The sequence below is a fragment of a genome, unplaced genomic scaffold (genome assembly GCF_019419815.1).
Source record: "Pyrus x bretschneideri cultivar Hongxiangsu unplaced genomic scaffold, Pyrus_bretschneideri_v1 Contig33, whole genome shotgun sequence".
Classification (NCBI taxonomy): Eukaryota; Viridiplantae; Streptophyta; class Magnoliopsida; order Rosales; family Rosaceae; genus Pyrus; species Pyrus x bretschneideri.
Window position 1 is genome coordinate 4,650,949 of NW_025999646.1, and position 24,623 is coordinate 4,675,571.

Sequence of the window (24,623 nt, forward strand, 5' to 3'; positions counted from 1 at the left end):
GATTATTAGCAATGGGGGGATGCAAGTAGTATCTTTTGCGTAAAGCAATGGACAAATTAGATATGTGGAAAAATATAAAGATTCAATTTTTAGATGGTGGCATGCGCGTTTGGTATATGGGAAACGGAAAGATCAAATTTTTCATAACAATTCGATATCTATGAAAGAGACTAGAAGAAAAAAACGTAAACTTCGGAGTTTTGAATCTGTTAAAAAAAAAAAGGGTGTGTACCTTGCTTTTGGAAAATTGAGAAGCTGGGCACCCCCTTTTGTTCATCAGATCTGGCAGTGGCAGGGCAGCGTTTCCGTTGAGGTTGTTTCCTGGTCCGAAACGGATCTCACTCTGCGACGCCTTTCTTATAGCTTCTAGGTTAGAGAGGATAGAGAAAGTCGAGCCCGGAAGAGAGACAGAGGAGAAAGACAAAACTAACCAGTCTAACTTGTTTGCTTCGTCGAAGTGTATAGGAGGGTTCCAGGATTTCGGAGATTTTTATTCTTTTAATAAAATTTAAGAGTATTTTATTAGAATTCTAAGTGATTATTTGAAATTCAATCTGTATTTAATTACAATTTTAATATAGTTTATCAAAAATTTTATAAATCTTGTTGTATTCAATTAAGATTTCAAAAAGTTTATAACGTTGTACTCAATCAGGAATTTATTTTAAATTATTTTAAAATGTTGACAAATTTTGGAGGATTTGAGAGATTTCGTAATGTAATTTAAGCATTCACAAATTTCACCTCTCTTTCTGAGATTTTCAAGGAATTAAATCAAAATTATGAAAAGTATATAATAGTTCAAATTTAACGTAACGGGGTGGAGAAAAAAAATTAAAAAAAAAATCAAAGTGCTATATAAGAGATGTGTATTTAATTGGGAATTTGAGATATTTAAATGGATTTTTATGGAGTTTAATTGATTTGTAGGATTTTCATGTAAAATTTTGATTTAATTCCCTCGAAATCTCATGGAGAATGATGAAATTTGTGGATATTTAAAATACATTATGAAATCTCTCAATTTTCCTTTAACTCCTCAATTTTTTCAAATTATTTAAAATCAAATTCTAATTGAATACAAATGAAATGTTATAAACTTATCTAAAATCCTTATTGAATACATCAAGATTTATGAAGATTTTAATAAACTATCTTAAAATCTAATTCAATACCCATTAAATTTCAAATAATCACTTAAACTTATGATTAAATATCTCTAGATTCATTAAAAGAATTAATATCTTTGAAAATCTGAATTGAAGTAAGCCCTTAAATTTGATAATAATTAAACCAAAACAAAATTCTAAATAATAATAAATAAATTTGACGTTCAGAACACAAAAAGCCAATTATAGTGTGTGTGTGTGTATAAGGCCACTCAATGATATTTCTCTTCATTTAGACGTAAGAACTTTTATGTTTAAATTTCATGGATGGCAAATTCGATGTATTCAATTGAGAATTTGAGAGACTTTGATGGATTTATAAATCCATAGATTTTTATGGACTTTAATTGAGTTGTGGAGATTCCATATAGAATTTTGATTCAATTCCCTCGAAATCTTATAGGGAGAGATGAGATTTGTGGATACTTAAAATATACTACGAAATCTCTCAAATGTCATCTAATTCCTCAACTTTATCAAATTTTTAAAATAAATTTCTAATTGAATATACCTAAAATGTTATAAACTTCTTTAAAATCATAATTGAATGCACGATTTCTAAAAATTTTAATAAACTATTTTAAAATTCTAATTGAATACATCTTAAATTTCAAAAAATCACTTAAAATCCTGATTGAATACCCCTAAATTCATTAAAAGAATTAAAATTTCTGAAAATCTCAATTGAATACATCCCCTTAAATTAGACTGATCATTTAGTGATTTAGTCGAACTCTCTCTTTCTTACCGTAAAAATATAACCCAATAATAAACAAATAAATATAAAATAAAATATGAAAAAACAACAAAAGCCGAAGAAAAAGAACCATCAGTAACACTCTTTGAGTTCCGCCGCGACTTCGTTCTCCTCCATCTCTATGTGAAAGTTGCTTCAAATCCAAGATTTTCATCACAGATTGACTCTGCTGCTTCCTCTCCTCTCAGACACATTCCAAACGCTTCAGAACTAAATATTCTGTCTGTCTTTCGATGGAAGCTCAGCGTCTGCTTTCTGGGTTCTGCTCACCCTCGCCGATTCCAAACGCCAGAACCCAATACTTCGTCAGATTTCCCTCCCCTTCTCCTTCTCCTTCTTCTTCTTCTTCTTCCTCCACCGCTTCTTTTGCTCAATCCCACAGGTGGGTCTCCTTCAAAGCTCGCCCTTTGTCTACCAAGCTAATACAGTGCAGGAACACCGCGGACACAGAGAGAGCTGAGGTGGTGGTTTCTTCGGATAAACAAGATTTGACAAGTGGCATTCGACGGAAAAAGCTTGCCGTTTTTGTTTCCGGCGGGGGCTCCAACTTCCGTTCGATCCATGAAGCGTGTCTTAACGGTTTCATTCTCGGAGACGTTGTCGTTTTGGTCGCAAGTAAACAAGGTATCCTCCACTCTCAAGAGCTTTTTGTCATTGACAGCAATCCAGTTTGCTTTTCTTACTCGATAATCTGGTTGCAATTGCTCGATCTTAACTTATCATGGGATTAAATTTCACTTCTACGCAATTGCTCTATCTTAACGTTTGTTGTTATCGCTTGCTCAAAATTTGGTCTTCGTTTTTTTATTGTCGTATCAAGGCAAAATCGGGCATATAGATTGAATGAAAAAGTTTTTGTAGTCACATGTTTTAGCATTCTTTCAATGGCAGCATTGATGTTTGAGATAGATTACATGCTTTTAGAATGAGTATTTAGTGCTTTTCTAGGAAGCACTTAAACTGTGAATAAAAATGGTCTTATGCTTCTGGCAAAAGCACTTATGAGCAGGAGTGCTTCCTGCAAATGCATTTCCGAGCCAGAGCCCTTAGACTTGTTCAAAAGGCTTGTTTCAAAATGCCTACATTGGCACTTGGGGTTTCGGCTGCTAATGATAGAGTGTGGTAAAAGCAAGTTAGGAATTTCAAAATATATTGTAGAAATCATTGATGAGAGTATTGTATATTCATTCAGGTGTACTGAATGTTATTTTTGCTTGTCAGGTTGTGGAGGCGCCGACTATGCAAGAGAAAAGGGCCTCCCAATTATGGTGTTCCCAAAAACTAAACTTGAGCCTGACGGAATATCTCCAGCTGACCTTGTTGCTAACCTTAGGTCAGCCTCTTCTACAGCTCAAAAGTTTCTCTCTCTCACTTGGTTATTTAGAATGTCGAACCATCTGCTTATATGCTACTTGTTCGATGACACCCCTCAAAGAGGAGGTTGAGGCATGGGCAAATATTGATACAAATGCATTAGCATTGGTGCTTTTAGTTTCGGGTGCCTTTATTGGCACGCAATTTTTAAATAAGTTAACCCCCTCATTTTATTGAATTCATAAAGGAGACAACCCAATAGTATGTTACTTACATTACTTATCAGCCTCTTCACATTTTGGTTGGTTATGTATAACATCAGTCTTATGCACTATAAACAATCTGTAAGACCGTAGCTTAAAAGTACATGCTTATTTTCTGGTGTTTCATTAGCCTAGGGACATAGACCAAGTTCAGCAGTAGCTAGCAGTGGTGTGAATTATCTATGAGCAGTCTTTTAAGCATAGTTTTATTGCTAATTAGCTTTTGATTGATTATATATATGACCAGGGGATTAGAGGTTGACTTTGTTCTCCTGGCTGGTTACTTGAAACTTATACCGGTTGAGTTGATAGAAGCTTATCCCAGATCCATACTGAACATCCATCCCTCACTTCTTCCAGCATTTGGAGGCAAAGGTCATTACGGTATGAAGGTCCACAAGGCAGTCATTGCTTCTGGGGCAAGGTATGCATCCTTCACCAATATCCAATGACTTTTGAGTCAAACTTCACTATTCAAGTTACATTTTCTGTTTGTATGTACAGGAAATGTTCTAATATTTTGTAACTTTTATTTTGGTTAGATACACAGGCCCTACAATACATTTTGTCGATGAGCACTATGATACAGGACGTATCCTTGCCCAAAGAGTTGTCCCTGTGCTTGCTAAGGACACTGCCGAGGAGCTGGCAGCAAGGGTTCTTCGGGAGGTAATGCAATTTTTGTCTTGTCTGAACCACTGAATAAATCCGAAAAATCTTTTCTCCGTGTGTTTCCTTTTGGATTCTGACCTCTTTCGGGTGCTGGAATCGTAAATGTGTTAGTATGTGCATTATATTCAATCAAATTTTTATTTGGCTTCGTTATTGATTTTAGGAGCACTCCTTGTACGTGGAAGCGATAACAGCAGTATGTGAAGAACGGATAGTATGGAGGGAGGATGGTGTTCCTATTATCCGGAGCAAAGAAAATCCCAACGAATACAGCTAGCAGAACCGAAAGTTTTCATTTTTGAAGAGACTTTGTCCCGGTTATATACACTACCTGTTACTTGGATGCGCACATTGCATATACTTAAAAAAAGATGGGAAGGTAGCAGAAAAAAGAGCTCAGCTCAACCTGTAGCGTGAGTCGTATATATCCTTTTTCTTCACTGCATTATCTGTACAATGGCTAAATAGCCTATGGCAAAAGTGAGGCTGTTTGCTTTGAGAGTTGTAACTGCGTTGGGCCAAATAGTACCCAAATACAGCAGTAGGGTACTCTTGTTCTTTTTTCAATGTCTACACATCTCGTACCCTAGTTTTTCTCGACTGTGTCAATATCTCAAGCTAGTTAAGAGTTATCAAGCTTTCAAAATTCTCACCTAACAATATAATTAATTTAAAATACCGCAACAGTTACATTACCTATTCTCAAATTTCCGCTCTTTCGGGTTGAATCTCCAAGGCCCCAAAATCATGAACGTCCAATCCATCCTTTACTCTCCTTTGTATGACGGGACCCCTCACATTTGGACGGTGTGGATCACAACATCTCCCTATAAGCCCAACTGGTCCATTTTCGCCACCATATTAGTGAAATCGAGCAGATGTACGGCTGAGATCAATCCTGCCAACAAGTCCTTTGAGATTCATACATTATAAATGAGCAGCCGCTGCTAGGGTTTTAAAAAGGTATCACACTTCCATCTCTGACTCGTTCTCCGCAGCCGCTGACCGTTTCATTTTCTCTCCCGAATTTTCAAGTTTTATTTTCATATTTTTTTTGTGGGAAATTTATGGATTTGATGAAAAAAGAAAGCTACTTGTACCAAGAGAAGGGTTTGATTTATAAAAATTCAACATACCCTTTCGCTTGATTTTGGCCAAAAGGGCTGTAGCTATATCGAATTACAAAAGAGAGAAGTTTACTGGCCGGTCGTTGTTCTCCGTCGACAGATCTGCTTACCGAGCTTCTCACAGTTCTTTCTTCCTCTTTTTTCATATCTAAATTGTTTTATTATTTTTATTTAATTTTGGTGTGATTTAATTTAATTGATTGAGAAGGGGAGAGGAGAGAAATGGCATAGGATTTAGCCTTTTCGTGAGACCCTTCTCGTACATGAACTAAAATTATTCGAATTTTAGGGTTACCTTCCAGGCAAACCTGCTTCGATTTCCCAGGCTGTTTGCGTCTATTGGTGCCCACATTTATTCACTTTTCATGCGGTTGGACATTTTTAATTACAACCTCAATTTACACTTTTTTTCAAAAGAAAAATAATTATTTTAAGCTACTTCAATCGAGTTGGATTTTAATTAGAATTTGTACTCATATTTGACTGCAAGCGGATACACTGCTCTAATTTAATGATTAGGATATAAAGGATCGAACATAAAAAAACGGACAGAATATTGTCCTATTAGCAATTCACCTCAAAATACACTTTTGGACTTGAAAATCCGATGAGTCTTGAACATCGATTTTGTTATGAATTACGGAAATGGATCTCCTTCTGATTCAAAGGAATTGAGTTCAATGATCAATTAATCTGAATCATTAAAATTTGATCAAACAGTTACAATTATATTTTTAGAGGAGTTCTCTATTTGTAACTCTTGAATTAAATTTTAATAGTCTGAATCATTTGATGAATGAGCTCAATTCTTTTGGATTCAAAGGGGACCCGTTCCGTGAAATACAGTGCAAGAGACGAAGCACTATTTTAAATGATTTATTTTTAACTTACAATTGAACTGCAAATTACATTTTGGAATTGAAATTTTTGATATATTATGAACATGGGATCGAATTTATCTTGCAATCTATTTTAATACATAAATTTTCTCTAACCAAAACCGAGATGGGTATTTTACGGTTGCAACAAGGCCATTGGGCCCGTTAAAAAAAAAAAAAAACAAACAAAAACAAAATTAATACGACCAAAATGAATCAAGACAAAACGACCAGCTATCCCTCTTGAAACGCAGCAGTCAAACGCCCAACTCTCAAGCCATCCTTACTAGCAAAATCATCTCTGCAATAGTAAGACTTCGTAGGCAATGCCTCAAGCCTCATTGATTTCTTGACACTTCCAAATCCATGGTTCGATTCCAATGCCGTATTGGCGGCGGCTAATGGTGCTACTGCATTGGTTGTGCGCTTGTAGGATCCAAACCATTTGGCCTGCATGTATCCGTTCCGCCGCCATGGCGGCATTGGCATGTCCACGCTCTTCATAGATTTTTTTATTGCCGTGCACATTAGCCTCACGATTTTCTTCAGCTCATCGACTTCTCCGACGAATGTGTTTGGAAAAACTTCGAGGAGCGATGTGTAACGTGTCGTGGGACGAGCAATTTCGAAATGTCCAACAAGGAATGGTTCCACTACGTAACGAGTTCCCTCGAGGTTGACATCGACAAACTCGTAGTCCCCTGCTGGAAACCGGCTCGATTTCACCCACTTTGATTTGCAAAGGCCTGCACACATTGTATGAATAATGTAATTAGTGATTAATCAATCTCATAATGTAATTAAATTGTATTATTTCTGCCAAATAACGAGAAAAAACTGATTTTTTTTTCTTTCAAATTTTGGGAACCAAAACATAAATAACACTAAAGGGCATCCCCAAGCAAATAACGCTTCTGTGATCATTCGGGCACATATAAGCAACATTTTTGTTGCGCCAAAACTCGTCTCAAAACATAAGTAACATTACTAAATTTAAAACTCCACTCACCAGCATCAAAACCCTTGTGGCGCAAGTGAGTCATCAACCTCCTTTTGAACCCCCGGGACGACTTGTCGTCCCCAATGCCCGCCAAAGCAACTTCCACCTCATCAGCAATCGTCTTCTTCAAATCATCACCTTTCACCTCACACAATCTCTCGAGAGAATTCTTCGTCTCCGAATCCGACCAATCACCGCCCTCTGATTCTTCATCGTTCCGTACGCCGTCTCGGTCGCCGCCGCCTTCTCCCAAATCCCCTCTCTCGATGAAGGACTTGACAAGATCCGACAAATCCGCAAAACTCTCCCCGGCCGCGGAGTACTCGCTCCCGCTGCTCTCGCACAGCCTCAACCGAGACACCTCGTCAAACGCCGCCGCCACTCTCTGAAACCTCACCGCTCCCATTTTTTCCGATTCGCAATCGAGAATGATCTTGGCTACTATATCTCAACCGTATTTCTTCAACTTGGTCGGAATTTCGCACTCCGACTCCGATTCGCTCTGCTCCCTCCTATCAGATCAGACTATCAATTTTTTTCGCTTTTGGGATAAATAATTGGAGCAAATGACCCGATTGCGTGTTTTTATATAGAAAGAGAGTGTTGTCATGGTTTGTTCATGGTGTTTACATAGAAGACAGAAGTCTTGAGAGAGAGAGAGAATGAAGATGATGACATGATGTGGTGACTAAAACGACACCGCGGATTATTTATAGGGGTTGGTGAGTTTAATGAGTTACGATGAACCTGCCCGATTTGACGTCTTGGTTCCGTTTTCTGTATTTCGTTTGTTGTACTTGTACGCCTGCGTAGATACTAAACTTTTATATTAACAATGTAACCAATATTTTGGAGATTTAGTCAGGGTTGCATTTTCTAATTTAAATTTGCATTAAATAAAAGAAATTGTTATTAACACTCTAAAAATCTTATTCTATAATCATCATAAATGTTTTTTTTTTTTTTAATTATAGAAAGTTTAGAATGTCAAATAAGATTTTTTTAATGCTAATAACAATTCCTTAAATAAAACCCTTCCTTAATTATATTTAGGAGATAAGGATGGCCAAAAATCAAGTTAGAATTACCAATTAAGTGATGGGGATTAATAATTTATTTTGTATAACTCAAAGTTTTACCAATAATTTAGCAGTTGAAGCTTTTACGATAACTAACTATCTAATATGATACTAGAGTTTTAATATGCAATACATGAAAGATTAGTCTTGGTTTTCATTTCCGTTTTATGACTTGCAAGCAAGGTTCTAAAAGATGCTAGACGTCAATCGGACGGTCAGTTGGAGTCTAGGAGCCTAGGCGGACTATGTGAATTTAAGTAAAGTTATTACATTTTATGTAAATAAGTCTGTTTACACTTAAAATATATATAATTTCATTATAAACTACAAAATAAAACGACATATATATTAGAAAGTACTAGAACATAATTAAAACATGGGGAACATGTATATAATGTGTATTTATTTAAGTATTCAACAAGTCCTTTATAATTTATTGAAAAAAATAAAATACAAAATGAAATTTATCTATTTTTTGTCTAAGTGAGTTGCAAATTAAGCGGGTGCCTAGGCAGGTGCCTAGACGGTCTAGGCGGACGCCTCAATAGGTCCAGGCGCCATTTCTTAATTTTCAAACACCTAGACATTAATTGGGACGGTGACCAACTACTTAACACCTAGACAGGGTCTATGCAGCACTAGAAGGGATCTAAATGGCGTTAGATGACGATTTTTAGAACAATGCTTGGAAGTTGCGTAGCTGTTGCGTGTATGGATTGGTGACTTGAGCGCGGTAACTTTACACTCATTGGCCTACGCATGCATGTGGATTCGTATACTCTCACACGTGCCAAATACGTCGGCGTTTCATCTCGGATGTGGCAAATCGAAGCTGATAATCATTGTTGGTGTCCAGGTTCAATGAACCTAATTGTGTCCACATGCATTGAATCTAAATTGTTCATCTTGTTCTAAGCCAATGTCATTACAAAATGTACACTAGTTATAAAAAAAACCGTGACCGCACGTGTTAAAATGTTTAACAGCTAAAGTAACAAGAAACTCAAACAAATTGCAGCCGCCAAAAGTGGACATATACAACTAAAAGACGACCCAAGCTAATAAGATTTTTCACTTTACGAAAATTGGAAGAGAACATATATCGTTCTCAGAATGCAATATGGTACTTATCGAACTTAAACATCAAGTAAAATTTTCAACTTTAATAGACATGCATGCATTTGAATGATTGATAAAGTGTAATATAGTGTTCAAGCTACATTCGTGTTGGTCCTTTAATAAGGAAATTCTTTTACTTTGAACTTTCTCAATAAATATGCATGATTAGTTTGAAGTATTGTCATTACAGTAACAATATATTATATACAGAAGTATTTCTTGTAGTGTTAAGGAAACTTTAATAATTGTAATTGTCTCATTTAGTTTGTGGACATTTCACATTCTATTTGAGTTACCTCTTATCGTAATTAATTAACATGTCATGTAAATATCTATCGTTGTCGAGAAAAAAAAAACATTAAAAAGAGGATCCAAATTCGTTGGACGTTAAGAGGCCGTGTGTATCTCCATCAGTCAATTTGATCATTATTTTTGGGCAATTGAAGTGAAGATTGTCTGCTTAAAATGGTCCCAACTCCCATGCATACATCGAGTACTTCCATTTGGTCCTATAAATAGAAATATATTCCAATCCGTCAGCTCTGCGATAGTCTAAGATCATGTATACGACTGCTTTTTCAGCTACATACATTGATTGATCATGTTGCCCTACTCCATTACTCTAAACTTATATATGTTGCGGGGAGCTTTCTTTTTCATCCCCATGTATATATTAATTAGCATTTTCTATACCATATATACTAATTAATTGATCACTGAGTGTTTTAACTAAATCAATAGTTTCATATCATGAAGAGAAGGAGATTTTTTTAATGTACTCAAGAATACAGAATGATATACTATGTTATTATACAAGTTGTTGGACACTTGAAAAATAAAACTTTCCTCCAGTTAACATGTGTCTCTGAGCACATCGAAATTTTTTTCCAGAATAAGGGTTAATGCTTAAGGAATAATAATCTTATTAGATACTGCACACTTCATCTTAGCATTCGATCGAGCATTTAACAAGTACCTCTACGTAATAGTTTGTATAATAAAATTTATGTAAAGTGCTCTTAACTGTACGTTCAAATGAGTTTTGTAGTTTAAGTAGTTGAGAATAATATTTTTGAACACGACGTTCTGTATTTAATCCCATCCTTTCAATATGATTCACGATGAAAATAAAAATTTATCACAAAATACACCTTTAATGTTCTTGACGAATACACAAATCCAAAATATAATTGACAAAATAAGGTGTAGTATATTTACTCCGAACGAAGACTGAATTTGTGTTATAAAACATTGTATACATTGTACTAGTAGGTGAGAAAATACAAATAAAATATAATATCGACGTGATTGGTAATTTGGCACTTACACAATTTTCAAAAACGAACACACTGTTTTAGTTTGTTCACATTACTGCCCATAAAGTCAGCATTTTGACAACTCAAGTTACTATTGTGTCTGGTCGAAATCATTCTTGCTAAAGTTGCTTTGCATTGTTAACAAGCTATATCCCTTGCATCAAAAAAAAAAAAAAAGATCAAGCTACATCCCTCGTTGATGCTGTGCACAGTTTGCCAGCCCAAAACGTAACAAAATTAATTGGACTTGTTTCACATCTAAAGCCCATTTAAGCCCAGCACAATATGGTCTGGGCCATCATTTTGTGTCGGCACCGGCCCAAGCAAGAAGTAAAAGGTTATTGCAAAACCACTAAAATTAATAGTTAAAAAAAAAAAAAAAAAAAAAAAAAAAAGAATAAAGAAGAAAAGAAACACAACTCGCAAGCAGAATCGGTCGCCGAAAAGAAAAGAAAATTTCAGAGACTGGAACGCCATTGAAAGAGAGAGGCAGAGAGTGGCCGCGTCAAAGCACACAAGGAGAATAAGATGAGATCTCTGTCGGCCAAGACGGTGCGTTTTGTTCCTCAATATGCAGAAGTAATATGCTTGTTTTAATATGCGTAAAATTGTACTGTTTATCTGGTATTTGTTTTTGTTTTGGTTCGATCTTTTGGTGGGGTTTTCAAGTTTTCTGAGCACGTTCGTTGATCATGGGTCATGGGAAATTATTGGTTTTTGGTGGGTTTCAAGTTTTTTTGGCTAGATTACGTGAGCTTTAACGGTTGAGATTGGATCTTATTGTGAATTATCTTTTATTGTATTGTGCGAATTTCTTGTGGTTTCTAGGATAATGGTGCTGGTGTAATCTGGGTTGATGATTTGGTATGTGGGATCTGATTAGTTCCTTTATTCGAGTGTGGGTTATTGGTGAAATTTGATGACCCATATGTGGAATTTGCTGGTTTTCATTTGTCATGGTTGATTTTGATCGTGTTGTATGGATCAATATCGGGACTTTTGTTTCGATTTAAGGGAAGTGCTACTACTATGTTCGGTTCAGTGATGAAGTTAAAAGAAGTTGCGTTTTGCGCGTGATTCATGCTAGTTGGTTTTAGGATAGTCATAATTGTTTGCTTTCTATGGAAATAAATAATTTGATGAACGTGATTTTCGCGATATTGTGTGGTGTTTTATTTACATTAATTTTTATGCCAAATCGCTTGCGATACTGATATGGTGTCTGTTTGCATTAAGTTTTAAGTCAAATCGCTCACAACATTGTCTTGTGCTGGTACATGATCTGCAGGTTTTATGAGCTCTGCAACGGTTGAAGTAAAAGACTCGGTTGAGAATATACAAACATAGAAATAGGAATGGCTGATGGAAGATCAAGCTTCTGGGGTCCTGTCACATCAACAATTGAGTGTTGTGAGAAGAATTATGCCTACTCTTCTTATATTGCGGAATTTTACAACACTATATCAAACATTCCATGCATTCTGTTGGCGCTCATTGGCCTTATAAATGCCTTGAGACAGCGGTTCGAGAAGAGATTTGGCATTCTACACATATCTAATATGATTCTTGCCATCGGAAGCATGTTATACCATGCCACATTGCAACATGTGTAAGTATCACTCTCGTTAAGTTTATATGCTGACAGAAGGGATTAACAGGAAAATTTGAATGACGTGTTTCAAAACATTAAAAATATCAATATTAGACTTTTATGAGTATATTATACATTTTACAAGTACTATATCTGATTACAAATTACATGAAAGTTGCAAATATTGTTAGCTTGTTTCTTTGAAAACAAAGCCCATGCACTCTGGAAAGTTTAAGTTGAGTTGGTTAGTTGGTGGTTAAGGCTGTCTTCTATGGACCAGGGTAAATTTCTTTAATCCTTAACAGTTTAAGGAATGTATATGACATGTCATGAAGTTGCAAAACACAGGTAGTCTGGGTAGCTAATGACAACGATGTGTTCACTCTCGTAAGAAATGACCGCATATATATGCATTCATTAACACATGCATAATCCACATTAGGTATGAGGTATGTGGACTTATTATCTGCCTAATAGTTGTTTTAGTTACTCGGTTTGTCAGGTCCAGTAACTATATTATTCAATTTATTTGTCTAAATTGTTGCAATGAAAGTTGAGTGCTGAAACTTTACTGGTATGTAATTCCAGGCAACAACAGAGCGATGAGACTCCTATGGTTTGGGAGATGCTCCTTTACATGTATATCCTCTACTCCCCAGATTGGCATTATCGCAGTACAATGCCCACCTTCCTCTTCCTCTATGGTGCTCTTTTCGCTGGTGTTCATTCTGTGGTTCGTTTTGAGATTGGCTTCAAGGTGCACTATGTGATCTTGTGTCTTCTCTGTGTACCTCGAATGTATAAGTACTACATATATACGCAAGACGTGTGCGCTAAGCGGATTGCAAAGCTGTATGTGGCCACCCTTGTTATTGGCAGTTTGTGTTGGCTCTGTGATAACATCTTCTGCGAAGAGATATCCAGTTGGATGATTAACCCACAGGGTCATGCCTTGTGGCATTTGTTCATGGGTTTCAATTCCTACTTTGCGAACACTTTCTTGATGTTTTGCCGGGCTCAGCAACGAGGATGGTCCCCCAGGATTGTTCGTTTTATGGGGTTTTTGCCGTATGTGAAGATTGAAAAACCAAAAACCCAATGAGAGGTTGAAAGCAAAAGGCAGGAGTATAGTTTCAGTAAGATTTCTCCGCAGGTGTGGAACGCAACCGGACAGCCGGACAATCATTTTCTTTCACTCTCTAGATTGGACCGAGAAGAAGGTTGGTTTTTGTTGTTTTAGATTGGATCTTGTCTTGATTTTCGTTGTAAAAGTAGGACGTGTAACATATCTATAAGCTCTTTTCTGTTGCGTTGGTCGATGTGACTTAATTTTGTTTTCGTTTTTCATTTCTGGAAGTGCAACTCTGGTTCTATCAATTGTTTGTCACCAAATTTTGAAAAAATTGTGAGATTTCATGGCAGGAGCAATTTTCAGTTGTATTTGTTGCTTGTCTCTACCACACCAAGCATTTTTTTGGCACTGTAGGAACCCCTACACGTTGCGTGGCACGTGTGTATGTACACGCCAAGCACATTGATTCTGAACAACCCTTGTCCGAAAATATCAAATATCGCATGTATTAGAAAGGAAGACGAGTAAAAGAAGCAAGAATCCATCAACAACCAAAAAACATTTTCTCATCAAGTGGGGTCGGCTATATAAATCCTAGAATGCCGTTGCGCTTGATTATGTGTCACATCTTCTGTTAAATGAATCCTAGACGCAAGAATCCATCAAACTATAAAAATACAATGTTGTCACAAAAGGCCAGCAAAAATTGAACACTACTACATCACCCAATTTCGCAATGGGCATGTTATCCATCGAAAGCGCAAGGGAAATTGAGAGAGAAATGTAAGTCCATCTAGAGTTGATGCCTATGAAACGAGAACGAGAATATACAGGGTCTGCGCACAAGAATGCCTCCAGCCTAATGGGGGTTGCTCTCCGAAAACAGAACACCGCCATTTACAAATATTCCATGTACAAACATGCAAGGGAGAGGCGAAGAGATGACCGAAATACAAGTTATTCACACACAATTAACCAACCAGCCTATCCTGCAAGACTTGTTTAAGCTTCTCAAACAGAATTTGCTGCTGCTCAAGCGTAAGGTTCATCAAAATCTAAATTGCAAAACGAAAAAAGTCAATCCAATCGCTATCAATTCTTGTTCATTAAAAATTTCAAAGCCAATAACAGAATTACGCACGACACTTGTAGAAAGGATACCTGGTCTATGATCATATCAACTGAGAGGCTCTGAGGCACAACGAAAGACTGATGATAGATATAAGCAAAGATAGCCATCACCATCTACAAGAAAACAAAATGGGTCGCGTCATCTAAGTCATTCGCTGAAGCCAAACATAAAGACCCCATCGTTTAGAGCAAAAGATCAAAATAAAGTGGGAATTGGAAGCAGCAATAATTAGTATGACCAGTTCATTCGTTGTACTAAAGAACAATTTAGAGCACTCCGACAGAAAAATTATTATCGTTATTATTTAGGAAAATCATACCTGGCAATCCATTCTATCTGTGATTCCACCATGTCCAGGGATACTATCACCAAAATCCTATGACAAATGGAAGAATGTTAAAATAATTTCGAACAACTGAAGCTTACTATGCAAAATTGCATGAATCCAAATTACAACAACAGAAGTAAACCTTGACTTTAAAAGCCCTTTTAAAGCCACTTGCAAAGAAGCCTCCAAAGGGAGCGATTATTGATGCAAACAAACCGAGACATAACGCATGCCATTGAACTGGCAAAATTGAGATCCCTTTCCAAGGAAACTGCAACAAAAAATAGATAAGGATTATATTTCACTCAATTTATAAGAATCCAAATTTAAATAGCCTATTTAATTGCAGGCATGGCTATAACATAACTGAAGCAGTCACTGAAAACAATCATCTAACTGTTAATACTAAGAGGGAGCCTGCTGATCCACTGAAAGAACAGTTAAGATTGAATTTTATAAGAAGCTTCAGCACGGAAGAAAAAGAAGAACATTGAACACTGTAGAGACTATTTATCAAATACAATATGCATGTTCTGCGAGCAGTTGACACAAAACTCTTTGGCCAAATAATGACTTCATTATCAAAAAGTGGAAAACAAGTTAACTGATCCCCAAAACAGAAGATTCAAATCACAATTTCTTAGGGATTACCATGATCTATGGTTTAGTACAATACACAAACGGGAATGCTGTCATGTAATTACAGAATCAAAAGGCGACACTTTACTCACCCATTGTGGGAGCCATTCTGGAAAGGTATAATACTCTGGCTTAAACAAGGGACCAGGATCACAATCAAGCCAACCAGTCGATAAATCCTGCAAGTGCATCAACAGAAACCAGTGGAGATTAGCTACATCAACTGAAATGCTATTTCTTTCCTAAACCAATTGAATAACATTTCATCAGAATCATTACCCCTCTCGGACACGTTAGCCACTTGAAACGACCCATGATGTTTGCAAGCTGCATAAACAAATGTACATACCATGTTTGTATTCAAATGAATATGTCAACACATTATCGTTTATTCACAAGCACATAGAGCTTATAGTCAGAATGTGTATACATCTGAGAACATTGTGCATCTGGTTGAAGCATGCAAACAAAAAGATAGGCTGTACGAGGTAATCTTGATACATTCAAAGTGGAAAACATTTGGTTTAACAAGTCACAGAGAAAAAAAACTTCTAAACACATATTTCTATAAGTTGAGATGTACCGTGACCAATTATGGTGGACCTTCAAGTCAAATAATTATCTTACTGGAGCATAAGATCTATAATAATGAAATCAGGGCAATCGGACTGAAACTATGGTTTATCTTTCATGCAAGACAAGAGAAGTCTATCTCCTATCACCCAATTAATTAGCAAGCTCACCAAAAATGCTGATATGATAGTTGTAATTGACGCTCCAATGAATCCCTCCCAAGTTTTCTTTGGAGATATCTTGATCAAAGGGGTTTTTCCAAAGAAGAAACCCCAGATATAAGCAGCAATGTCATTGATTACTATAAGTGAAGCTGGAAGAAGAAACCTGCATCAATTTTGTCTTTGTCTCAGATAATGAAACAAAAAAAAGGCAACATGTGAGTTTGTTCCTACAGAAACTTGAATTACCAGAAAATTCCTTCAAAGATGTTCGCTACAAAGAAAGAGGACTGGGTAAACACAATAAACAGAATCATGTGCGTCCACGCATACTGGCCAAATTGATACTTGTACATCTTCTTTTTTAATGTAAGAATGAACCACATAAATCCTGCACCCAATTATGGGGAAAGGAATAATATCAGTATCATCTGAGTTATATATAAATGGAAAAGGAAAAACACCAACGAAACAAATGTTCACCCAATTAAACCACTATGCATATCAAATATAGTATTCGATGCTGGTCAACAAGAGGCAAAACACAATGAAATCCAATTTCACTTCAACCAAATATTTGGCTATACTCGAACACATCATTTGTAACAAACCTGCGATGTACAAGAAATAACAGACAACCATATGATACTTGATAAGGCTGCTGACAAGCTGATATAAAACTTTATCTGAAGTGACAGTGTTCACAAGCCGTTGACTGAGTATGCGACCATAAACAAACAGCATCGCAGTGAAGAAAAAGTGCCTGAACAGAGAAATTGAACTTGAATAAATATTACAGTAACACTCTTTAAATAACACCTGAACTGATTCTGTGGAGTAAAATAGACTAGACAAAATGAAATGCTACTATTCTGACCAATTTAGATTCCTGAATCCCGGTAGGTGCTTATCTTCATGAGCTTTCCTGAGTAGATTAAACAGCTCCTTCGCCATAAAGATTTGGATAACCATCACCATAGCAGTGATGCAGAGATGACCCAGATATATACTCAATGCAAAACCTCCAATCATCCAAATAGAAGAGTACGCACGTACCAACATTGACCTGTATTTATTACGGTCATTAACCAGTAAATTGCCTCCATTTGTTTTACTATCATCGGGGACAGCCTGCAGCCATAAAGGAAATAAAATGAATAAGTACTACCGCCTTAATCTAAAATGCCTACATCTAATACAGCACATGCATAAAAATTTTAATTTTTTTGGTTTGCAGAAGAGCTCAAAACAAAAACACATATTGTGCAGAAACAACTAAAAAACATGCAAATGATCAGTTACAAAACCAAGAAAAATGAACAAAAAAATAGGAGAAACTCGAATGTGCGCTCTACATTATTTAAACTACCAGAGAAAGTCATACTGTCCCCTACAATTCTTTTAGATATAAAATCATACAGAATGAAGGTAGACAGCCCAACACTATCCTGAAAGAAAATAATATAAGTATCCAATTCTAACAAACCTCAGCTGAGCGTCTACGATGCCGAAGTCGAGCAATTGGGGACCTTGGATTTGGTGGGCTGCCGACACTATTGTCTCCTGGCATGACTGTTCTAACTTAGTTTTGCTCAACAGGTTAAAACATACATGTATCTGATGCAAAATGACCGTCACCTGAAAGAACAAATCACATTCAGATAAAAGGAGATGGTAATCATAAAATAAAGTGATAATTGTCTTGTCACTATGCACTGCATACATCAAGGGCCCTTTTGATGACCATTTTCAGTTTCCTTTTAAACCTTGAGATATGAGGAAAGTATGGGGGAAAAGTAGGAGGTGAAAGAGAAGGGAACAAATAAAGAAGAATGGATGAAAACAACATATTGAAAGTGAAAACAACTTCAAATACTTTTTCGTTTTTGGTCTTTAGATTAAACTTTCCGTACATTACCTTATGCATCTCTTCCACTTACTTCCTCTACCCTTCTATATCCCTAAATTCTCCTATGTATTTACCCTCTATCGCTAACACAACAACGAAAACTAAAAGTAAAACAAAAAACGAAATGGTTATCAAAATGCTCCAAGGTATACGAAGCTAAAACCTTAACACCCCGGCGGCACACTAAACTAACGTCATTTGTTGCAGCTACCAAAGATACAAACAGAAGATGAAGGGAACCCACCAATGAGTATCAGATATCAATCAAATGGATGTGACTACAAGCACCAGTCAAGAAACACTCTTTATGAGCTAGCATTCCAAAACTTTGGGAACACACAATTCAACCATCAATTTCAAACCTTTTGGGATCAACTCAATTTCAATACCTTTCCACCATGTTCATCACTTCCTTGCTTGGAAAATAAGATAAAAAATAACAAGTCTGCAAATCTTCACTGCCCCAATGGAAGATTCATGAAAAAAATAAGAACCTTGGCCCACCCAGAAGATTTAAACACACATACATAGTGCAGAAGTGCAGAAATACGAAATTTTAACAATTTAAAAGCTGAATACAAAGAAACTGTCGAAATTCAAATCTTCAAACCAATAATTTGAACCTAAAGATCGAAAATCACCAAAGAGTTAGAGATAGGAGAGAGAAACCCACCTCGTTTCGTTTCCTTGCTTGTGGGAACTGACAAGGTGAAGCCCAACGAAGGAAAAAAGAGGCGAACACGAAGAGAGAGAGAGAGAGAGAGTGAAAGTGCCTTTCTCGTAACTGGTTTTCTGGAAGAGGAGAGAAGAACACAACGAAAAACGAATTTTAGTTGTGAACCACCTTCTAATTGTACAAAGTGGTGGAGTTTTGACCGTCCGATATGTGAATTAGGTTTTGGGAGTACACGTGTATGGCTAGTGTTCGACCGTAGGAGATTCTGGTTGCGCTGTTTCTTTCCGTCACACTCCAATGAAAAAAAGTCAATGAATCAAATCAAACATTTAATTGGTTATTATGCTTATTTTGTACTTTGTGCAATCCATTTATATTGTAATTAAACATTTACCACTATTCATACCGAACACATAATTTCAAATGTGGACACACGCTCTTAATCTTAATCACTTTAATTTTTATGTATCATTCTCTTACTCGTGAGCAGATAATAATTTGAACTTTGAACACATTCTAATATTGAGAAGGTGTATCAGAACTCAAAAGTAGTAGAGGTCTGTGAGGTTTAGGGTTTAGAAGCTTGTGAATAATAGTCCGTGAACAATAATGAGTGAGATAATGCTATATCTATATATAAAGCTAACACAAAAAATAAATAGTGATTTTGATGTCATCAAGTTTCAACAAAAATATATAATTTCAAACGCTCTTAATCTTAATCACTTTAATTTTTATAAGCGAGGAAGAAGGGAAGCATGCTATGCTATTTGTTTGCTGCTTTCCCAATCTTTTTTTTTTTTTTTTTTTTTTGGGGAGAACGCTTTCCCAATCTTTGACACTTGGAATATTTCACATTTTTGTTTTCGTACTATGTTAATTTTGTAAAAGACAAGCTCTATCGAACTGACGCCTAGCCCAGCCCAAACGCTTCAGGCTGCGTATGAAAATAGTGTTGGGCCGTGAGGGTTTAGAGTTTGAATTTGAGCTTGTATTGGGCTTTTATGAGGCCCATATTTATTCTGCAATTTTAGGTAACTTGTGAAACCCAACGCATCTAAGAGAGAGAGAGAGAGAGAGTTTCTGTTTCTTTTTTTCATGTACAAGCGGAATTAGCCAACCTAAAACACTAAAACTGACATTGGAAAAGAGGCCACAAATTGATACAACTGAAACTAGTTTCGACTGCTAACTTTTTGCGGGGAGATCTGTATTGTCTCTGTTTTTTTGTCAATGGGAGCTTTTAGAACAAAGTCGGTATAAAGACTCTGCAGCAGATGAAGGTGAGAAAATAACAACCGCCCTATAAATGTGATAGGTACAAACGAGACGTCACTTATGCATTCAACGCATAATAAAGGTTCCTATCTATACTAAAACAAAAAATTACATAAAATGTGTATCAGCCAAAAAGCTAAGACCCACACAAAAAGTCCCAAAGGTGAACTCAACAGAAAAACCTAAAAAGCCTAAAGGGAGATTCACCCGCCACCTCCTCTACCGCATAATTGTTGGAGACGACCTATGAACATAAAATCCAAAAAAGAGTCTGCAGAAAGCTAAACTCGAGCCTATCTTCGTCTCAACGTCGGTAAAATGGAGCCAAACATGCAGATCAATAGTCATCTAAATGCCCTGATCCAAGTACGAAAAAAGCCAAGTGGTGTAAGCACTGAAGAAAGTTGAGGTTCGACCATAAGGTAATGCTATGCTATGGAGACTAAATTTGAAGACAATTTGCAAATTAAATGATGTGTCACCAATAAGAATGAGCACGTGTATCAACGATTAAATAATAAACTAATCATCAACTTCTATATCCTTTTGTGTCTAAAATTTTGTCTACAAATTTAGTCTTCCTAGTATTACTCTTGACCATATAACCAATTGACAATATGGGGAGTAGTCAAACCTCTTATAAGCCCTTGCAAGGTTTCTCCTTTCACCGATGTGAGACTATTTTACCTTCACATCCTCACACCTAAGACCCCAGACCTTTGTAAGGGTAACAACATATAGTTGTCTTCGATAGTAAAGAAGCACGATAAAGCAGCGAACTAGTGTTGAGATGAGATCCGCTAAATCTGGAAGGGATGGTAATGACGGCCGGATGTGAGTGGTTGGAGGCTTGACTCAAAACTATGGGAGAGTTTGAGTGAAAAGTCTCAAATCATGGCACAAAATCCCCAAATTAAAAGGTATAATACCTTTAACAATGGGCAAAATGCCCGGAGACAGAGCTCATTCACACCACTTGTAAAAGCTGGGTTGCTCCACGTTCTCTGACAGGAATCGGGGCAGGGAAGGAAGAGAGGAAGGAGAGGATAAAGAAGGGTTAAAAGGGAGGCTGCCACCGGCCCCAAGCAGGAGCTGGAGGCCGGCGGCTGGAGGGATTTAAAGTTTGGGGTTTCCTAGGTTTAGGGATACCTGAAGGCCCGGATCGTCAGATGTTTAGTATTTTTGTATTCTATAAGTTAATGAACGATCCCTCCTATAACGTAATTAATGTTCCCTTCTTGTTGGATTATGATTTTTGCATGTCAATAAGAAAACAACAAAGACGATATAGGAAAAGAGGCTGCAATAACAAATTAACAATCATACATATCTCTATATATCCACATACGATACATGCAAATTTATATTGACAAATCAAGACAAAGAGCACAGACAGACCCGTCACTACAGGAACTCATATATATGCTAATATTAGTATAGATATAAATAACACCTACGGCCACCGCTCACTGTCAGGTCATTAACAGTTGCTCTTTCCTTAGCAGTAGCTTAGCGATACTCCAATTGGATTCTCTGTCACTACCTACTGAGAGACGACAAAGATTCTGATGAGCTAGCAGATAGATTTCTACAATGCATCTCCTTCATCTGATGGAATTAAGGAAAAAGGCCAACGCAAGCATCAAAGATTTAAAGTTGGTTTTATCGCCATTTTTAATTGTCAGAATCTAAAATCCAACTTGTAAATTGTAATTAGGCAGTGAGTGTTGGCTTAGTAAGATGAAGAGTAATCCAAGCCACCTACGGTGGTTCTTGTTTGTATACATAATTAAATCAACCAATTGATGATGTAATTAAAGGCGTATTTTGCCAAGATATATCATGCATGCAATTATATGATTTAGTATATATTAACCCTAGTTTGTATAATAACATTCAAATGGAAGCTCCCTCTCTTAACGCATGCAAGGCGATGATGTTGTGGATAAAGCACGTACACACAAATACAGAAATACTAAACTTTGACGTTACCTAAGCTTTCATTGTGTTCATGAACAACATTAATCCTCTAGGCCTCTCCGTCTAAAATTTTCTTTAAAAAACCCTCCCACAAAAACAAAGTCAATACATTTCTCTCAATCTTCGACATGTTTTCAGTTCATCCGCGACGAACTTACGGTGAGTTAACTCTCGTTCGTTTGTTCGCCCGTACGTTGATTAGTCGTACTTTCTAATTAGTTAAGAAGCTAAGAGGGTCAGAAATGGGAGCTAATCAAAGCAATTGCAAGCCCTCATCGTTATCATATGGTGGCCATGGTGGTGGGAATTCGAGTCCTGTGCCGTCGATCATGGAGCTGCTGAAACCGGACTGCTTAAAATCGGAGAATAAGAAAAGGAAGAGACAATTGGCACCAGAGAAGAAGAAGAATATTTACAATAATTACACAAAAAATACTGGAATTGTTGGAGCAGCTGGGAGTAGGACTAGGATGACAACCCTAGAAGAATGGCTCTTGGCCTCCCCCGGCCACGTCAAGGCAGATCATAACTACAACATCAACGGAGGTGAATTGTATGTGTTTAGACCCAGCTCGAAAAGAATACATCCAGCTGCATCTTCTTCGTCAAAATTGCCAACTCTCTCTAAAGCCAAAGACAGCTTCTGCCTCGAGAGACTCGTAAAAAATGAGGATAAGAAATCTGATGAAGCAAACTTGATCGTCAATGATATTTCGGCGTCAATGAGCTGCAGAAGTATTAATACACAATTAAGTGAGAATAAAACTCATAAGTTGAAGAAGAAGGTGAGCTTTCGATTGCCAGAAGAAGCTGATATTTTCATATTTTAACCCTCAGAGGAGGCCATCACGACGGACGACAGCGAGAATGATGAAGACTTTGATTAATACATGATCTACCCTATTAAGATTTCATATCTTTTTTTATTAAACACACCAAATTTTTCTTTATCATATTTGGTTTTGGGTTTTGATGTCCCTTATTAAGATGGCGATATTCTCGTATTATACAATAAACAGTGATGATGCATGTCGCAGTTAGAAATAACTGATAAGATGCGAGCTATGTAATCTATATATTGCTCCAAAATCAAGTATGTACGTATCAAAATTCTATAGATTTTCTATCTCGGCAGCATTTTTCTATTAGTTTGCATCAATCAAATTTTTATTTATTTAATTAGAGCATGGACCGCGTTAATCCAAGTCGGCAATCCTCTGTAGACTGTTCTAAACTAAGGCACAAGTCCTCATTGATAAAACGCACAAGTCCCACGAAAGTAACAAAGTACTCTTATTTATTGATCCAAATTAATGGAGGAGATTCTTACTCTTTGACTGTATATTTTCGTTATGTGACTATAAAAATGAGAGGTAGATAAAGATGATACGTAGGAGCGCGTAGTCGATTTTCATTTAAGACCGCAAGTTCGAGTTGGTGTATGAAATGCAGCGATCACTACATGAGATCTCCTCCTGATCCCGCTCTGCTGTAAAATTTAATTACTATGCATGGACCATGGTAGAGGGTACGTACAATTTTCCTTGCTCCTTGGTGTTGTTAGTTAGGGTTGCGTTGGGAGAGTAGAAAAAGAAATAAAGCCTACATACCCTTCGGCATATTTTTTAGTGTGATCGAAATACGAGAGAATATATCATATGTCATTATACAATTAGAGAGACATCTGAAGAAAAAAAAAAAAAAAAACTTCTCTCCCCAATTGTTCATGACATGTGATGTATTTCGGTCATACTTAAAAATCTCTCATAACTTCAATTTTCAACGCTTCTACACTCCTTTTATATGCGATTCATGATTAAATAATTAATTGTGGAATTCTTAGCTTTATAATTAAATCAACAAAAGAACTTACAACTTCGGAGAAAATACAAGAATAGGACAACCTGCTTGATGCTTAAGATCATAATAGGGCATATGTTTTATATTCGCATGAGATTGTTGGTGATAAGAGTAATGAAGAACGACTTATATGAAATGAATGCACAACATGAAAATGATTACATATTTTTTTCGTGGCATTTCGAGCTATTAATACAAGACTGCATTACTCTTTTTATATAACTTTATATTAGTGATTTAGGACACCAACGACAGCACTGAAATCTTTCATGCAAGTGTTTCTGTCTAGGCCATGAACGAAGTCAAGGTTTAGTGCCTGCTATGCTACATGGAACCCTAGGGCCTAACGGCCTTTCTACGGCTTTGAAGGCATTTAACCACCCCAAGAAGGAGAAAGACTTACATAGAACGAATTCACCATTATGTAACATTAGATTGTTCAATAATGCATTGTCATGCGTAAGTTTTTCTCCACGTGACAATGTTTTACTAGAACGGAATATCACATGACGATAAATCTGTTTGATGTAAATTGCTCTTCTTTGAGTGACGATCGTACATTGGCCTCCAAAACAACAGAGAGGGGCATTCTCGTAAAAAAAGAGTAGGGCAGTGGATCAGTGGTAGTCGTACACATAGAGGGAGCCAACAGACACACGTAGCAGCATCAACCACCAGTATTCCCTTGTTTTGGTTAAAACAAGTGGGAAATTGCTTGGAAAGTATATCA

General features: G+C 36.6%; 4 protein-coding genes and 1 non-coding gene across 7 annotated transcripts; 3 read left to right on the forward strand and 2 right to left on the reverse strand.

Annotated features, from left to right (window-relative positions):
* The first annotated feature begins 1,983 nt into the window (after positions 1-1,983).
* On the forward strand, positions 1,984-4,776 carry LOC103948245 (phosphoribosylglycinamide formyltransferase, chloroplastic-like). Its single transcript, XM_048591071.1, has 5 exons — positions 1,984-2,550; positions 3,148-3,259; positions 3,751-3,927; positions 4,046-4,172; positions 4,339-4,776. Exons 1-5 carry the CDS (start codon positions 2,160-2,162, stop codon positions 4,450-4,452), a joined length of 921 nt encoding a protein of 306 aa, XP_048447028.1. The 5' UTR covers positions 1,984-2,159; the 3' UTR covers positions 4,453-4,776.
* A 559-nt stretch (positions 4,777-5,335) lies between these two features.
* Positions 5,336-5,428, forward strand: LOC125480509. The gene has a single exon (XR_007260868.1). It is a non-coding gene; the product is annotated as a small nucleolar RNA snoR109 (small nucleolar RNA).
* Positions 5,429-6,162: 734 nt separating this feature from the next.
* On the reverse strand, positions 6,163-7,842 carry LOC103948319. The gene is made up of 2 exons (XM_009359325.3): positions 7,190-7,842; positions 6,163-6,926 (listed from the first exon to the last, which is right to left on the reverse strand). The coding sequence occupies exons 1-2, from the start codon at positions 7,584-7,586 to the stop codon at positions 6,415-6,417; spliced, it is 909 nt and encodes a 302-aa protein (XP_009357600.1). The 5' UTR covers positions 7,587-7,842; the 3' UTR covers positions 6,163-6,414.
* Positions 7,843-11,089: 3,247 nt separating this feature from the next.
* On the forward strand, positions 11,090-13,706 carry LOC103948253 (alkaline ceramidase). 2 transcript variants are annotated; one of them, XM_009359263.3, is made up of 3 exons: positions 11,090-11,246; positions 11,983-12,303; positions 12,874-13,706. In XM_009359263.3, the coding sequence occupies exons 2-3, from the start codon at positions 12,050-12,052 to the stop codon at positions 13,385-13,387; spliced, it is 768 nt and encodes a 255-aa protein (XP_009357538.1). In that variant the 5' UTR covers positions 11,090-11,246; positions 11,983-12,049; the 3' UTR covers positions 13,388-13,706. The 2 variants fall into 2 exon arrangements, with proteins under 2 accessions (XP_009357538.1, XP_009357540.1); XM_009359265.3 differs by having other exon boundaries at positions 11,119-11,273.
* Positions 13,707-13,901: 195 nt separating this feature from the next.
* On the reverse strand, positions 13,902-18,930 carry LOC103948254 (phosphatidate cytidylyltransferase 2). 2 transcript variants are annotated; one of them, XM_009359266.3, is made up of 12 exons: positions 18,773-18,930; positions 17,677-17,828; positions 17,068-17,321; positions 16,802-16,953; positions 16,440-16,581; positions 16,200-16,356; positions 15,736-15,783; positions 15,549-15,635; positions 14,960-15,088; positions 14,809-14,865; positions 14,519-14,602; positions 13,902-14,412 (listed from the first exon to the last, which is right to left on the reverse strand). In XM_009359266.3, exons 2-12 carry the CDS (start codon positions 17,758-17,760, stop codon positions 14,329-14,331), a joined length of 1,278 nt encoding a protein of 425 aa, XP_009357541.1. In that variant the 5' UTR covers positions 17,761-17,828; positions 18,773-18,930; the 3' UTR covers positions 13,902-14,328. The 2 variants fall into 2 exon arrangements, with proteins under 2 accessions (XP_009357541.1, XP_009357542.1); XM_009359267.3 differs by having other exon boundaries at positions 18,741-18,883.
* Positions 18,931-24,623: the final 5,693 nt, after the last annotated feature.